This window comes from Bubalus kerabau, chromosome 3 (assembly GCF_029407905.1).
Source record: "Bubalus kerabau isolate K-KA32 ecotype Philippines breed swamp buffalo chromosome 3, PCC_UOA_SB_1v2, whole genome shotgun sequence".
Classification (NCBI taxonomy): domain Eukaryota; kingdom Metazoa; phylum Chordata; class Mammalia; order Artiodactyla; family Bovidae; genus Bubalus; species Bubalus kerabau.
In genome coordinates, this window is record NC_073626.1 from 147,377,798 (window position 1) to 147,394,462 (window position 16,665).

At 38.0% G+C, this 16,665-nt stretch overlaps 1 protein-coding gene across 14 annotated transcripts in view; it reads left to right on the top strand.

Moving 5' to 3' along the window:
- PARD3B (par-3 family cell polarity regulator beta) overlaps positions 1 to 16,665 on the top strand; it is a 1,164,360-nt gene that overhangs the window by 590,929 nt on the left and 556,766 nt on the right. The window contains exon 1 of one of the 14 annotated variants that reach the window (XM_055573211.1): positions 8,137 to 8,283. The exons of the other annotated variants lie outside the window; for them this stretch is intronic. Coding sequence (XP_055429186.1) covers positions 8,251 to 8,283 — 33 coding nt within the window. The 5' untranslated portion in view covers positions 8,137 to 8,250. Of the gene's footprint in view, positions 1 to 8,136; positions 8,284 to 16,665 lie in introns of those variants that run through there. 14 annotated transcript variants of the gene reach the window in all.

Here is a 16,665-nt window from a genome sequence, read left to right on the forward strand (position 1 = left end):
TCTTTCTTACTGAGTCAGTATTGGCAATTGGCATCATTAAAGAAATTTCAATTGTATTGAAGTAGATGGTTATATTGTCATAAGTAATATTGTCCTTTTATTTTTCTTTTACCATCTGTGGAATCTGAAGTGGTGTTCCCTCTTTCATTCCTGACATTAGTAATCTATATCTTCTCACCACTTTCTAGATCATTCTGGCTAGAGATAACCTTTATTCATCTTTTCAAAGTATCAGCTTTTTATTTAGTTGATTTTTCTCTATCATATGTCCATTTTCTGTTTCATCAGTGTCCACTTTTATTTATAGTCTTCTCTTTCTTATACTAACTTTTCTCTTCTTTTGGTTTTTAAAATGGAAGCTTAATTTATTTTAGAAATGATTATTATAAACAACTTCAGACCAATACTTTGAAATCTTTACTTTAATGGACAATATATTTCTTAAGCTTTTTCAAGAAAAAATAAACTCCCAGATTAGATATATAAGTATACAAGAAATTATAAAGAAAAAGGTAAAATATATTCACTTTTTAAATGGGTGGGGGAGGACCTCACAGACTGTTGTATAGTAATATACTTCAAGATCCTGAAAGGGCAGATAACCTCAATGGTATGAAACATGGCTCCAAAGAATGGAAGAAAGAAGAGAAATACTCCCCTCCTCATTCTAATGTTAATACCAAAATGAGGTAAGAATGGTGTAAAATGGGAAAGTTACACATCAATTTTACCATGATAGAAAAAAGGGCAAATTATGGTTTTAGAAACCTGAATAGGTTCATAACCAGGCCACCTCTTCCATTCTTCATACTATTTATGGTGCCTGCTCTCCTTCATGTTTTCCTCTTGCTCCATCTTATCATTGACTTTTCTGTTTCCTTTTTCTTCTTATAAAGAATCAATTTTTGTCTCTGATGCTTTCAGCTGTAGCTTTCTTATATATATATATATATATATATATATATATTTGTTTTTATATTTTTATGTCTCATTTTTCTTTAGACTTATTTAATTTTCAGGCTCTGTATTCACTATTTAAAAACATTTTTAAGCTCTTTATTAAAATTTTTAAGCCTACATAAATTGGATTGGTGTAATGAACCCCCATGAAACTGTAAACTTTTTCCATAAACAGCAATATATCATATCTTGTTTAGTATTCTCTCCCTTTTTAAAATTTTACATTAATACAACAAAGCAACTTTCAGACATCATGCCATTTCATATGGAAATATTTCAGTGTGCGTTTCTGACTGATAAGAACTGTTTAGCAAAATCACCATTCTGTCATCATACCGAACAAGTTAATAAATAAGTATTTAAATATCACCTGATACCCTGTCCATACCAAAACTTACTCAGATAGCTAAAACATTCTTTTAGTCAGTTTGTTTACAGTAGGATCTAAGTTGTGCCCTCATGTTACATTAATTTATTATGAATCTTTAGGGTTATTTTCTGTCATTTACCTCATTTTTTAATTTCTCTAAATGTAGTGAGAAACCAGGTCTTTATTTATTTATTTATTTATTTTTACTGTTCAGTTCAGTTCAGTTGCTCAGTTGCATCCGACTCATTGCAACCCCATGAACCGCAGCACACCAGGCCTCCTTGTCCATCAACAACTCCTGGAGTCTATCCAGACCCATGTCCATTGAGTTGATGATGCCATCCAACAATCTTATCCTCTGTTGTCCCCTTCTCCTCCTGCCCTCAATCTTCCCAGCATCACGGTCTTTTCAAATGAGTCAACTCTTTGCATCAAGTGGCCAAAGTATTGGAGTTTCAGCTTCAACATCAGTCATTAAAATGAACACCCAAGACTGATCTTCTTTAGGATGGACTGGTTGGGTCTCCTTGCAGTCCAAGGGACTCTCAAGAGTCTTCTCCAACACCACAGTTCAAAAGCATCAATTCTTCGGTGCTCAGCTTTCTTTATAGTCCAACTCTCACATCCATGCATGACTACTGGAAAAATCATAGCCTTGACTAGATGGACCTTCGTTGACAAAGTAATGTCTCTGCTTTTTAATATGCTATCTAGGTTGGTCATAACTTTTCTTCCAAGGAGTAAGTGTCTTTTAATTTCATGGCTGCAGTCACCATCTGCAGTGATTTTGGAGCCCCCCAAAATAAAGTCTGACACTGTTTCCACTGTTTCCCTATCTATTTCCCATGAAGTGATGGGACCAGATGCCATGATCTCAGTTTCCTGAATGTTAAGCTTTAAGCCAACATTTTCACTCTCCTCTTTCACTTTCATCAAGAGGCTATTTAGTTCTTCTTCACTTTCTGCCATAAGGGTGGTGTCATCTGCATATCTGAGGTTTTTGATATTTCTCCCGGCAATCTTGATTCCAGCTTGTGCTTCTTCCAGCCCAGCGTTTCTCATGATGTTCTCTGCATACAAGTTAAATAAGCAGGGTGACGATATACAGCCTCTATGTACTCCTTTTCCTATTTGGAACCCATCTGTTGTTCAAGTCCAGTTCTAACTGTTGCTTCCTGACCTGCATACAGGTTTCTCAAGAGGCAGGTCAGGTGGTTGGTATTCCCATCTCTTTCAGAATTTGCCACAGTTTATTGTGATCCACACAATCAAAGGCTTTGGCATAGTAAATAAAGCAGAAATAGATGTTTTTCTGGAACTCTCTTGATTTTTTGATGATCCAGCAGATGTTGGCAACTTGATCTCTGGTTCCTCTGCCTTTTCTAAAACCAGCTTGAACATTTGGAATTTCACAGTTCATGTATTGCTGAAGCCTGGCTTGGAGAATTTTGAGCATTACTAGTGTGTGAGATGAGTGCAATTGTGTGGTAGTTTGAGCATTATTTGGCATTGCCTTTCTTTGGGTTTGGAATTAAAACTGACCTTTTCCAGTCCTGTGGCCACTGCTGAGTTTTTCAAATTTGCTGGCATGTTGAGTGCAACACTTTCACAGCATTATCTTTTAGGATTTGAGATAGCTCAACTGGAATTCCATCACCTCCACTAGCTTTGTTCATAGTGTTGCTTTCTAAGGCCCACATGACTTCACATTCCAGGATGTCTGGCTCTAAGTGTGTGATCACACCATGGTGATTATCTGGGTCATGAAGATCTTTTTTGTACAGTTCTTCTATGTATTCTTGCCACCTCTTCTTAATATCTTCTGCTTCTCTTAGCTCCGTACCATTTCTGTCCTTTATTGAGCCCATCTTTGCATGAAATGTTCCCTTGGTATCTCTAATTTTCTTTAAGAGATCTCTAGTCTTTCCCATTCTATTGTTTTCCTCTATTTCTTTGTATTGATCACTGTAGATTCGTATATTCTGGAATTAGCAGATTGCTGCCTTGTAGATTCATTTAGCTTGTTTTTTCATCCCCTGAGTTTTCTTTGGTTAAATGTGATGATTAGATTCAGGATCAGTTATTTTGACAACAATACTCCATAAGTGGTGCTGTAAACTTACTACCTACTTGAATCACATGGTCAGGAACATGGCATCTAGGCTGTACAGTGTCCTTATCTCTTCTCTGTAAAATCTTCCATTATCTTTTCTTGTGGTATATTTACCATATATTGTGGACTTTCTTTTTTAAAATAAATGCTCAAGTTATTAAAAATTATGTACTTTTTAGAAATCATATGATTGTACATGAAATTTCCATTGTGATTTGTGGTTTGATTTATGTGTTATTTAGATAGAGCCTTTTAAAAGTTTTTTCCTGATATATGGGTAGAGATTTTTTGTTTGTTTTTAGTTTTCTTATAGTTTGTTTTTTCTTTTTTTGATTGTTGTTGCTATTTTAACTTATTAGTCACACTGTGGTCAGAAAATAAGGTGTGTTTTTATCACCTTTTTGGATTTATTTAGGTTATACTATGTCATGGAAAATTTCAGATTTTTTTTTTCATTTGTATGCTGCTTTACATATATGTTCTTTGTATGTCTTCGTTTCCTTAAAAAAAAAATTGTCAGATGCCCATTTATGTCCATTTGTACATGATACCAAACTTTGCAGTCGTCATATTTAAATATCATTTATCCTCTCATTTGCAATTGCCATCAGTTATTGAGAAAAGTGAACTAATCTCTCATTAATAATAGGGGATGTGTGAATTTCTCTCCATCTTTTATATAAAGACGCTGTGTTGTTGAGTACATAGGTTGATAATTATTACATTTTTTCTGGATTGTTCTTTTTGTGATTATGTAATCACTTTTTAACTCCCTGATATTTGTTAACTTATTCCATTTTGTATTTAAGACAGTTGTGTTACAAGTTACTGCTTTTTGTTTATTTTAACCCAGTACCTACTAATATATATTTCTGCCATTTTATTTTAAATATTTCAGTTTTTTCATGTTTTAGATATTTCTCTTATGGAAGATTATAGTTGGATTTTATTTTTTTAAATCAAGAATCTCTGCTTTGAATTATTCTTTCATTAAAAAAAAACTTTAGAACTTTTATCCTAAAGTTAAAGAATATATTGTTATTGAAACAAAGTATTTTAGCCACAGATTGTCTATTTCTATATAAAAACTTATTGCCATTAGAAAAGATTATTTCATATATCTTGTAAATTATCCATGACATGATTCTTTTTCACTTTAAATTACTAGTGTCTGCATTTATCATTCATTTCTTCCCTTGACATTTACATATTTTAAATAATAGTCATTGGTATTTTCACATCTTTGAATTTTCTGTCTTAAATTTCATGTCAAGCATAAACACTTTATTTGAAGTGTTTTCTATCAAATTATTGACTCTAAAATCTTTACTGCTATTTCAATATTGAGTTTATTTTTCCATGTTCTAGAGTACTATATTTGTTCAGAATTGTTCATTGCAAAAAAGGATATGGAATTCTGAAAAATAGTAGAAGGTCAAGTGTAATAACTGTACAATTTGTGATGATGCTGTTTTAACACAGAGCATACTGCTCTATTAGCCATATAGCTTTATTGGTAAGGGCAGGTTACTATCACTTGGTAATGGTTCTGGATTTCAAGTGAAGAAGAGCTGGTCTAATTAATTATGGCATTTCTAACCTCAGTTAATTTGCTATTTTAGTGAAGACTTCAATAAGATCTACTAATGTTTTCCTCCAGGTAACAATAAATATTACAGAAAGAATAGATTTTACCAAATAGGTTTTGAATTATAGCTCTTTAGAAACCCACATAGTGCAGGCATGTTTGCATGACAGGAGCATTCTATGTGGGCTCTCTTGTGACCTTTTAATTTTCCATGAAAAATACACATAGAATATGAAAGAACAGGCAATAAAAACATGGTCTACATGGGAGCAATCACAGAGACTTCTCTTTATATTTCCTCAGAGACGAAGACATCCAGTGGCACCTAGTTCTACATGGTTTGAATTGCCTTTGCAGCAATTTTGTTCCAGTTTTGAAAACTTTAGTTGCTATAACTTTAATTTGGCTATCATATATTTTTATCATGTTTTAAAAATGCTACTTTATTTCACTACATTGGAGAGGATCTTTGGGGGCATTCCTAAAGTATGGAGAGAGATTAATCTTTATTCAGAGTAGGGTTTGTTGCAGTTACAAAAGAGAAAGGGAAGTGAAATCACTCAGTCGTGTCTGACTCTTTGCGACCCCATGGACTGTAGCCTACCAGGCTCCTCCATCAATGGGATTTTCCGGGCAAAGGTACTGGAGTGGGTTGCCATTTCCTTCTCCAGAGGATCTTCCTGACCCAGGGATCAAACCCAGGTCTACCTGTACTGCATGAAGACACTATACCCTCTGAGCCATTAGAGAAGCTCGCTTACAAAAGAGAAGGAACAACTTAAGATCAGCCCCTGGTTTCACTATCAGTTTGAAAGGCCCGGGATGAATAAGTCCACAGGTATTGTTGTGACTTGTCTGTATATCCAGCCCCTACAAGGACTGGGAGTGAATTAAATGATGTAATTCAAGGAACAATAAACTGTGGAAAATTCTGAAAGAGATGGGAATACCAGACCACCTGACCTGCCTCTTGAGAAATCTGTATGCAGGTCAGGAAGCAACAGTTAGAACTGGACATGGACAACAGACTGGTTCCAAATAGGAAAAAGAGTACGTCAAGGCTGTATATTGTCACCCTGTTTTATTTAACTTCTATGCAGAGTACATCATGAGAAACGCTGGACTGGAAGAAACACAAGCTGGAATCAAGATTGCCAGGAGAAATATCAATAACCTCAGATATGCAGATGACACCACCCTTATGGCAGAAAGTGAAGAGGAACTCAAAAGCCTCTTGATGAAAGTGAAAGTGGAGAGTGAAAAAGTTGGCTTAAAGCTCAACATTCAGAAAACGAAGATCATGGCATCTGGTCCCATCACTTCATGGGAAATAGATGGGGAAACAGTGGAAACAGTGTCAGACTTTATTTTTTTGGGCTCCAAAATCACTGCAGATGGTGACTGCAGCCATGAAATTAAAAGACACTTACTCCTTGGAAGGAAAGTTATGACCAACCTAGATAGCATATTAAAAAGCAGAGACATTACTTTGCCAACAAAGGTCCGTCTAGTCAAGGCTATGGTTTTTCCTGTGGTCATGTATGGATGTGAGAGTTGGACTGTGAAGAAGGCTGAGCACCAAAGAATTGATGCTTTTGAACTGTGGTGTTGGAGAAGACTCTTGAGAGTCCCTTGGACTGCAAGGAGATCCAACCAGTCCATTCTGAAGGAGATCAGCCCTGGGATTTCTTTGGAAGGAATGATGCTAAAGCTGAAACTCCAGTACTTTGGCCACCTCATGCGAAGAGTTTACTCATTGGAAAAGACTCTGATGCTGGGAGGGATTGGGGGCAGGAGGAGAAGGGGCCGACAGAGGATGAGATGGCTGGATGGCATCACTGACTCGATGGATATGAGTCTGAATGAACTCTGGGAGTTGGTGATGAACAGGGAGGCCTGGCGTGCTGCGATTCATGGGGTCGCAAAGAGTCAGACAAGACTGAACGACTGAACTGAACTGAACTGAATTCAAGAAACAAAGAGTCAGACACGACTGAGCGACTGAACTGAACTGAACTGAGTTCAAGGAACACAGCAATTCAAAACCAGATGCTTAGACCACTAAGCCATCCCTTCTGGCATGTTGTAAAGCATCAAGTTGTAAATAGAGCAGATAATTGAAATTAAGATTTTGGATAGGGGCATTGTTAGCAGCCCTCCTCTAGCTTTCACTGCTTAAAGACTTTTAGAAGTTTATTTAACAGTTCATTTTAATGCAGTTGCTGTCAAAATTAATTAAGGCTTTTCATGGTTTTTTTTTTCTTTTTCTTGTATTTTTTAACTCTTCTTTGATAAGACTATTAATAATAAAATATGTCTGAACTTAAAAGTGCATCCAAACTGAAGATGGAAAATATTCCCTATTTTGGGACATGATATTTTGAGCTCTCTTTTTAGTTTCCTTTAAATTTTAGCTTAAAAAAAAAAAGAAAAACACACAACTTGTTCCTTCACTGATTAAAACTGCCATTCTTTGTCCATCGAACAATATACCTTCTGTAAACTAGATGCTCTATTTATTTTTTTTTCAATGCTAATTAAATAACAGAGGTTCTTAGTCTGAACTGGGGCATGGAACTTGACTTTTTTTAAGCCTGGCATCCCATAACTAGTTTTTTTTAAAAAGTCATTGACCATGACCATTTGATGAGTAAATTGTCTCTACTTTTATTCCTGTCTTTAGTACTATGCTCAAAAATGGTCATATTTTAGCAGGTTCTCATTTCATAAAATGGCATTTGTAGTGGGAATATTTGAGAAATGAAAGAGATAAAGAATCTATTGAAACATTGCTTTATCCAATAGTATGTAGAGGGAAAAGTAAAAGTCTGTGAAAAGTAGTATTTTGAAAAGCCATCAATGTGAATTAAATGTCATCATTTCATCAGTGTTAATGTTAAAGAGTTTCAGATGGAAAATATCACCAATGAAAATAACATTAAAAAGCAAAGAAACTCCACCACGTTTAAAGTGTTGCTAATCACAACAGCTTTACAAGTTGCAATAAGAAAACTAGATCCAGACTCATTCCATGTGGTGGTATCATCTGTTGACTGGATGCCCTACCTAAGAAACTGCTAAAGAATGGCTTCAAATCTGGCAGTGGGATTGCAGGGAAGGATAAAATTAGGGGGTTCCCTTGTGGCTATTTCCCACCAGCCACCAAATTGCTATACATTTCTCTTTGGGGTGAGATGACAAATCTGAACCTCAAGTCTCATGGAGTCTCTTCTGTATTTACTGGAGCAGAGGGTAAGACTGCGTCTAATTATTTTGTTCATACTCTTTTTTTCATCCATTGAGCATTCTAACCATTATGCTTTCTGCACGCATGCATTTCTGTCTTTAAGAATGAATTAACACCAAGCTTTTTCTTTGTCATCATATTTGTGATCTGACCATTCCTTAGAAGAAAGTGATCCACAGAAAAGTAATCAATAATTTGATTATATAGACCTATTATTTTTGTTTCCTGTTGCCATTCCCTTCTGAAGAGCTGTTAAATGCTGTGATTTTAATCTACTGTGATTGCCTCACAAGTGGATAGGCCATTTGCTGTATTCTGTAGAGATACATCACCTGAGGGTCCTCAGCTACTGCAGAAGTATTTCCCTTGTAATAAGAGCAGAGAGAGGTTTACATCACCACTCAGTTTAAAAACCCTCATCTGTCAGGAAGCATGCACTTCTCTATGCCACCCTGGTTGTTCATTAAAAGTGTGAGGTTTCATCACTGATTAGGCATGGCTGAGGGCTGGGGAGATGGTGTTGTGACAGACATCTTAACAGAAATTGGATTAGAAGAAACTCTATTTTGTTAAAGTCCAGGGAATCTTTCATTAGAGAACTTCTTCTTTCTTGTTTGGGGCTCTGTTTTGCTGTGTTACATGGAATTGAGTAAGTCATCTGTAATATATTGAAAAATAACTGCTTGTTCCTTTTTAAACCATTCTCTTCTATTATATGTATCATGGTAGAAAAATATAGTTCAGGGAACATTCAAATATTACAACTATTTATAAATTTATATTTTGTTAAGAAGTCACTCAGCAGAAAGGTACAATTTTTCTTTGGCTTGTTATTTCTATATACAGTTATGAAAGAGTGCACTTGCCTATGTTTCTTTGGGAGGAGGCATGAGAATACAGTCTGGCCACAGTCAGACATCGAGGTAGGTGGACTGGCTTGCTCACTGATTCATTCATTCACTAAATATAAACACTCATGATAAGCTAATAAAAATAAATATCACAGTAATCCAAGTCTATGCCCAAATCAGTAGCACTGAAGAAGCTGAAGTTGAAGGGTTCTATGAAGACCTTCAAGACCTTCTAGAACTATCACCCAAAAAAGATGTCCTTTTCATTATAGGGGACTGGAATGCAAAAGGAGGAAGTCAAGAGATACCTGGAGTATTTGGCAAATTTGGCCTTGTACAGAATGAAGCAGGGCAAAGGCTAATAGAATTTTGCCAAGAGAACACACTGGTCATAGCAAACATCCTCTTCCAACAACACAAGAGAAGACTCTACACATGGACATCACCAGATAGTCAATACCAAAATCAGACTGATGATACTCTTTGCAGTCAAAGATGGAGAAGCTCTATACAGTCAGCAAAAATAAGACTGGGAGCTGTCTGTAGCTCAGATCATGAACTCCTTATTGCCAAATTCAGACTTATATTGAAGAAAGTAGGGAAAAACACTAGACCATTCAGGTATGACCAAAATCAAATCCATTACGATTATACAGTGGAAGTGACAAGTAGATTCAAGGGATTAGATCTGGAAGACAGAGTACATGAAGAGCTATGGACAGAGGCTCGTGACATTGTACAGGAGGCAGAGATCAAGACCATACCCAAGAAAAAGAAATGCAAGAAGGCAAAATGGTTGTCTGAGGAGGCCTTACATATAGCTGTGAAAAGAAGAGAAGCAAAAGGCAAAGGAGAAAAGGAAAGATAAACCCATTTGAATGAAGTGTTCCAAAGAATAGCATGGAGAAATAAGAAAGTCTTCCTTAGTGATCAGTGCAAAGAAATAGAGGAAAACAATGGAATGGGGAAGAATAGAGACCTCTTTAAGAAAATTAGAGATACCAAGGAAATATTTCATGCAAAGGTGGACACAAGAAAGGACAGAAATGGTACGGACCTAACACAAACGATATTAAGAAGAGGTGTCAACAATACACAGAAGAACTATACAAAAAAGGTCTTCGTGACCCAGATAACCATGATGGTATGATCACTCACAGACCCAGACATTCTGGAATGCAAAGTCAAGTCAGCTTCAGGAAGCATCACTGTGAACAAAGCTAGTGGGGGTGATGGAATTTCAGCTGAGCTATTTCAACTCCTGAAAGATGATGCTGTGAAAGTGCTGCACTCAATATGTCAGCAAATTTGGAAAACTCAGCAGTGGCCACAGGACTGGAAAATATCAGTTTCCATTCTAATCCAAAAGAAGGGCAATGCCAAAGAATGTTCCAACTACCGCAAAAGAACACTCATCTCACATGCTAGCAAAGTAATGCTTACAGTTCTCCAAGCCAGGCTTCCACAGTATGTGAACTGTGAACTTCCAAATGTTCAAGTTGGATTTAGAAAAGCCAGAGAAACCAGAGATCAAATTGCCAACATCTGTTGGGTCATAGAAAAAGCAAGAGAGTTCCAGAAAAACATCTATTTCTGCTTTATTGACTATACCAAAGTCTTTGACTGTGTGGATCACAACAGACTGTGGAAAATTCTGAAAGAGATGGGAATTCCAGACCACCTGACATGCCTCTGGAGAAATCTGTATGCAGGTCAGGAAGCAACAGTTAGAACTGGACATGGAACAACAGACTAGTTCCAAATTGGGAAAGGAATACATCAAGTCTGTATATTGTCACTCTACTTATTTAACTTATATGCAGAGTACATCTTGCGAAATACCAAGCTGGATAAAGCACAAGCTGGAATCAAGGTTGCCAGGAGAAATAACAATAACCTCAGATATGCAAATAATACCACACTTATGGCAGAAGTGAAGAAGAACTAAAGAGCCTCTTGATGAAAGTGAAAGAGGAGAGTGAAAAAGTTGGCTTAAAGCTCAACATTCAGAAAACGAAGATCATGGCATCTGATCCCATCACTTCATGGCAAATAGATGGGAAACAGTGGAAACAGTAAGAGACTTTATTTTTTTGGGCTTCAAAATCACTACAGATGGTGGCTGCAGCCATGAAATTGGGAAATGCTTGCTCCTTGGAAGAAAAGCTATGACCAACCTAGACAACATAAGAAAAAGCAGAAACGTTATTCTGCCAACCAAGGTCCATCTAGTCAAAGCTATGGTTTTTCCAGTAGTCATGTATAGATGAGAGATGGACTGTAAAGAAAGCTGAGCACTGAAGAATTGATGCTTTTGAACTGTGGTGCTGGAGAAATCTCTTGAGAGTCCCTCGGACTGCAAGGATTTTAAACCAGTCCATCCTAAAGGAAATCAGTCCTGAATATTCATTGGAAGGACTGATGCTGAAATTGAAACTCCAGTACTCTCACTGCCTTATGCAAATAACTGACTCATTGGAAAAGACCCTAATGCTGAGAAAGATTGAAGTCAAAAGGAGAAGGGGATGACAGAGGATGAGATGGTTGAATGGCATCACTGACTCGATGGACATGAGTTTGAGCAATCTCTGGAAGTTGGTGATAGACAGTGAAGCCTGGCATGCTGCAGTCAATGGGGTGGCAAAGAGTCAGACACAACTGAGCAACTGAACTGAACTGAATAAAAATCAAGCAGAGACCAACATGAACTGACTGGCTTGCTTTCTTCCAACTTTGTATGATGGGAGCCATGTCAGTTTCATGAGGATTTCAGGTGACATTTATTATACAGTGTTTCCTGAGCCTGTGTACCGTATTCTTGAAGCCTAGTGAACACAGAGGTGGGAGAGTTGGTAGTGATGCACATGCTGTGCTGAAAGAATTGTCCTGTGTCTTCAGTTCAGTCACTCAGTTGTGTCTGACTCTTTGGGACCCCCTGGACTGCAGCATGCCAGTCTTTCCTGTGACCTGGGGGAAATCTTTATGAAACTGGTTTATGGCTCTTCTGTTAGAGGAATCAGAACTTTTAAGTGGTCTAACAGTTCATCCTCTAGCAGTTTTCATTGCCTAAATTTCTCATCCTGCAGAATTGCTCCACTAACTATGCCCATTTGGTGAATCTGAATGGGTTTCAAAGATTAATCCAGAGATGACATTTGGATTAAATAATCACCATCCAATACGAGCAGTTTTAAGAATGTGAATTAAGAAATCTAATTAGAATGTAACCTTGCCCCATACTTGTAGTAATTTTCTGGATCAGAGGTTGGAGTAAGAACTTTAGGCTCAGAGGCTGAAACTTGTCAGTCCCAGAATAGACGACAAATGAACTAGTACTCATCAGGAACATCACACCTTTAGCACTCACACATTCAACATTTGAAATTTCGTACATACTGCATGTAAGCCAAAGGTCCAAAGCATGTGATAATTTGTAATTTTGCCACAGCACGATGTGACTAGGAAGTTCATGTGTAGGACTGACTTAGCTTGTCAAGGAGGCTTCAGAAAAGATCACAGTATTTGCTGACAGATTTTGAAGGGATGTCTGTACTGCACCTCTCCCCTCCCCAGAGGATCTCAGGAAAGTGATGAGCAGTGTGGTTGGTGATATATCCCCCTACGCCCACTCTGGTTTTTTATCTGTAGCAGCCACCTCCGTCCCTATTCAGTTATTGTCCCTTATACATAGCAATCACTGTTTAAAGATGTGTCTGTGAAAATATGTATTATCATTTCTGTGGGACCAATCTCTTATGATTCTGTCAAAGATATGGGCTTGGATTAACAGCTGAATATCAGTTCTTAACCTTGAGATCATAACAAGACTGAGGAATGTAGAAAGCCTGGATGTTTTGTGCAGAATTCTGTATGTGTGTGCATATATACATCTATATTAGGAGTGTATATACATCTATACATTATTGTCATTTGTTTTGTAGGTGACTGTGACTTGGTCACAAATGATAAAAAAAATTTTAGAAACACGGTTTTAGATGGAGCATAGCTAATTTCCGTTAGTCTGTTGGCTTATACCTGCTGTTGAACATGGAATGGGGCTGAGGTTGGAGAAAGACTAGCCATGCAGTTGGGATCTGTCTGGTGTTCAGTGGAGTTGAATTATAGAGCATGTGCAAGGGAACAGTGCGGAGAACAGTCACTATCAACTCCTCTCCAGCCTCTCTGTTCTTCCCTCTATAGAATAAGCTCTTTAAGGTGAAGAATATGTATTTTACCCCTAGCACTTGACACAGTGCCTGGAACAAAGGGGACTTAAATAAGTGTTTGTGAACTGAATTATTACCATTTACCATTTTATCCATGGGTTCACTAGTCCTGAGCAACCATATCATTTAGTATATTTTGATTCTCAAGAACCTCTCTTTGGCAAATAATGAGGACTTGGCTTAGAACCCTTCCTTAGCTGCTTATGTTTTTGCTTTTGGTTAGTTTCTGAAACAGAAGCAAGAAGGTATTGAGCAAAGTCAAGGTGTAAAAGGGAGTCAGCTGGGATGAGAGTAAGAGATACAGCATGGAGAGGAAAAGATACATGAAGTGACATGATGGGGCAAGAGGAAAGGATGGAGGACCAGCCTGGAGATTGGTGGCTGAAGACAGTGAGCAGGGGATGGGGAAGCAGAATGCTATGGCAGTTTCCAAAGGAGGAAGCTTTGCATCTCTGTCTAGAAGCAACTCCAGGATGGGGCTTGGCAGCATGAAGAAAATGATCATGTTCTGCTTCAGAGGACTGCTGAGGAAGTGGTTTCACCAGGCAAAGTCAGTTTTCATTTAAATCAGAGTGGCAGAATCAATACTAGAAGAAATTCCTGAATTTGTGAAAGAATTTCAGAACATTCTTGAAAATAGTGGAAAAGGAAGGGTTGGAGGCATTTAGGAAGGGATATACTCTTAAAGGATAAAGGATGCCCAAAGAGGGAAAAAAACATGGCAAAAGACAATTGATCCAAGAAATTTTATTAACTTGACCCGTTTGGATATGAAGAAATGAGAAAGTGCAAAGAAAAGAGGAATATTGAGCAAAAGTTTCAAAACAGCTTTGCTGCAATGATGGGCCCTTGCTCCCAGTCCTGCTTCAGGTGGAAGTCCCCACCATGATCAGTACTCTCCAGTCTGGAGGTCCAGGATGTTGGGGTTTCAATAGGACAGGGTTCCTTTCCCAGCTGACCAAAGCCTGACAAACTCAAACTTCTAGCCACTGTAGAACTTAAATGGTTTTAAATATTGGTTTAAATACATTTTATAAATAACAAGTCATTCTAAATTACATTATAAGAAATAAAATATAAATGCTCATATTGGAGGAAAAAATGGCAACCCACTCCAGTTGCCTGGAAAATTCCAGTATCTTGCCTGGAAAATCCCATGGACAGAGGAACCTGGCAGGCTACAGTCCATGGGGTCCCAAAGAGTTAGCCACAACTGAGCACATCAATACATTAAAGCACATATAAAGAAACATAAACAGGCAGGTGCAAATTGGTGCCTCATTTACTTCAGTTATTTCAATCCATAAATAAAGATTAGCTTTCAATTCTGCTTTAATTTCTCTTGCCAGAGATGGCTCTGGTGATGATTCTAGCTAGCTTGCAGCTTTGAATGCAAAGACTGTGTCATATTCATCTTTGATTTCTAATCTCCATTCCTCTTTCCCTCAAAGCCTAGAGTCATGCATAATGACTCAGCACATTTTACAGGATTCATTAATGTTAGGATATATATATATATATATATATATATATATATATATATATATATATGTATGTATGTATGTATATGTAGGAGAAGGAAATAGCAACCCACTCCAGTACTCTTGCCTGGAAAATTACATGGATGGAGGAGTCTGGTAGGCTACAGTCCATGGGGTCTCAAAGAGTTGGACACAACTGAGCAACTTCACTTTCTTTCTTTCTATAGTTTCTTTTGGAGAAGGAAATGGCAGCTCACTCCAGTGTTCTTGCCCAGAGAATACCATGGATGGAGGGGCCTGGTGGGCTGCAGTCTCTGGGGTTGCAAAGAGTCGGACACGACTAAGCAACTAACACACACACACACACACACACATATATATATATTTGTTCCCTAAGAGCCATTAAGGGAAAGAATTTCTAGGGAAATGGTTTCTTATTCCAGTGAACTCCTCTCCGAAGTGGAATATCTGTCATATTTTAGTCCTGTGCTAGGTGATAGGTATACAAAGATGGAAAAGACACCTTCCACATTCCTCATCTCAAGAAGGGAGACAGACCTGTAAAGGAACCATCACTTACCCTGAGATGAATGCCATTGTAGAGCTTCTGTGTGGCACACAAGTGGCCTGAGGAGGGAGACTAAGTCTGTGCACAGTGTTCTACGGAAGAACACCCACTCTGCTAAAGGATTTTCAAGAATGGATGGAGTTTTGCCAGGCAAGCAGTGGTGTTGTAGACAGCTATTAATGGCTCAGTCAGCGAAATGTTCTTAATTAAGACAGTGGTTTCCACCCTCTCCTCAAACTCTGTAAGCAGTTTTAAGTAGAAGACATTTGTATTCGAATAGAAATGTATGTTGGTTTCCTCATATGACTTGAGGAGGTTCTGGTTTGGTTATAGCTACTTCTGCAGCTTTCTTATGCTGAGAAAGATTGAAGGCAAAAGGAGAAGGGAGCAGCAGAGGATGAGATGGTTAGATAGCATCACTGACTCAATGGACCTGAGTTTAGTCAAACTCCAGAAGATAGTAGAGGACAGAGGAGCCTGGCAGGCTACAATCCATGAGGTCTCAAAGCGTAGGGCATGACTTAGCAACTGAAAAACTTCTGCAGCATCTCTTCCAAATCTCTGTAGTATCTCCACACCTAAGAGCACAAAACATAAAACAAACCTTTTGCAGACTGCTGCCCATGACTACAGCCATCTGGCAAAATGATTGTGTGGAAAGATAAATGGAGGCCATAGGAGAGAAACCAGTACTCATGGCAGTGTGGGGGGACTTTGATGAGGGGCTAGATGAGAGTGAAATGTCTATAGAAAGATAAAGACTTAGGAGGCATGTTAAAGACTGTTGGGGAAAAAAAGAAGAGTCCTTGAACTTGCCTTATTCATGGACCAAGATAAGTTGTAAACTTAGTTTTCCATCTGATAATTGTAAAAGATTTTTCAACACAGAACTTTGACTTGCTACGTTTTGAGAATTTTGGGGAAAGTTCTTACTAAACAAAGTATACATGCAAATCCCTGTGCTTTTATCCCCTCTCCCCACCTCTTTCCTGTAGTTCAGATGGTAAGAATCTACCTGCAGTGCAGAAGGCCCAGGTTCGATCCCTGGGTAGAGAAGATACTCTGAAGAAGGGAATGACAATCCACTCCATTATTCTTGCCTGAAGAATCGCATGGACAGAGGAGCCTGGCAGGGGTGGCAAAGAGTCAGACATGACTGAGAGACTAACACTACTACTACTACCTCCTAAAACAAGTCTCCACGGACTTGGTTATGGATTCAACATTTTCTGCAGCCTATTTTCATAGGAAAGACTTGTAA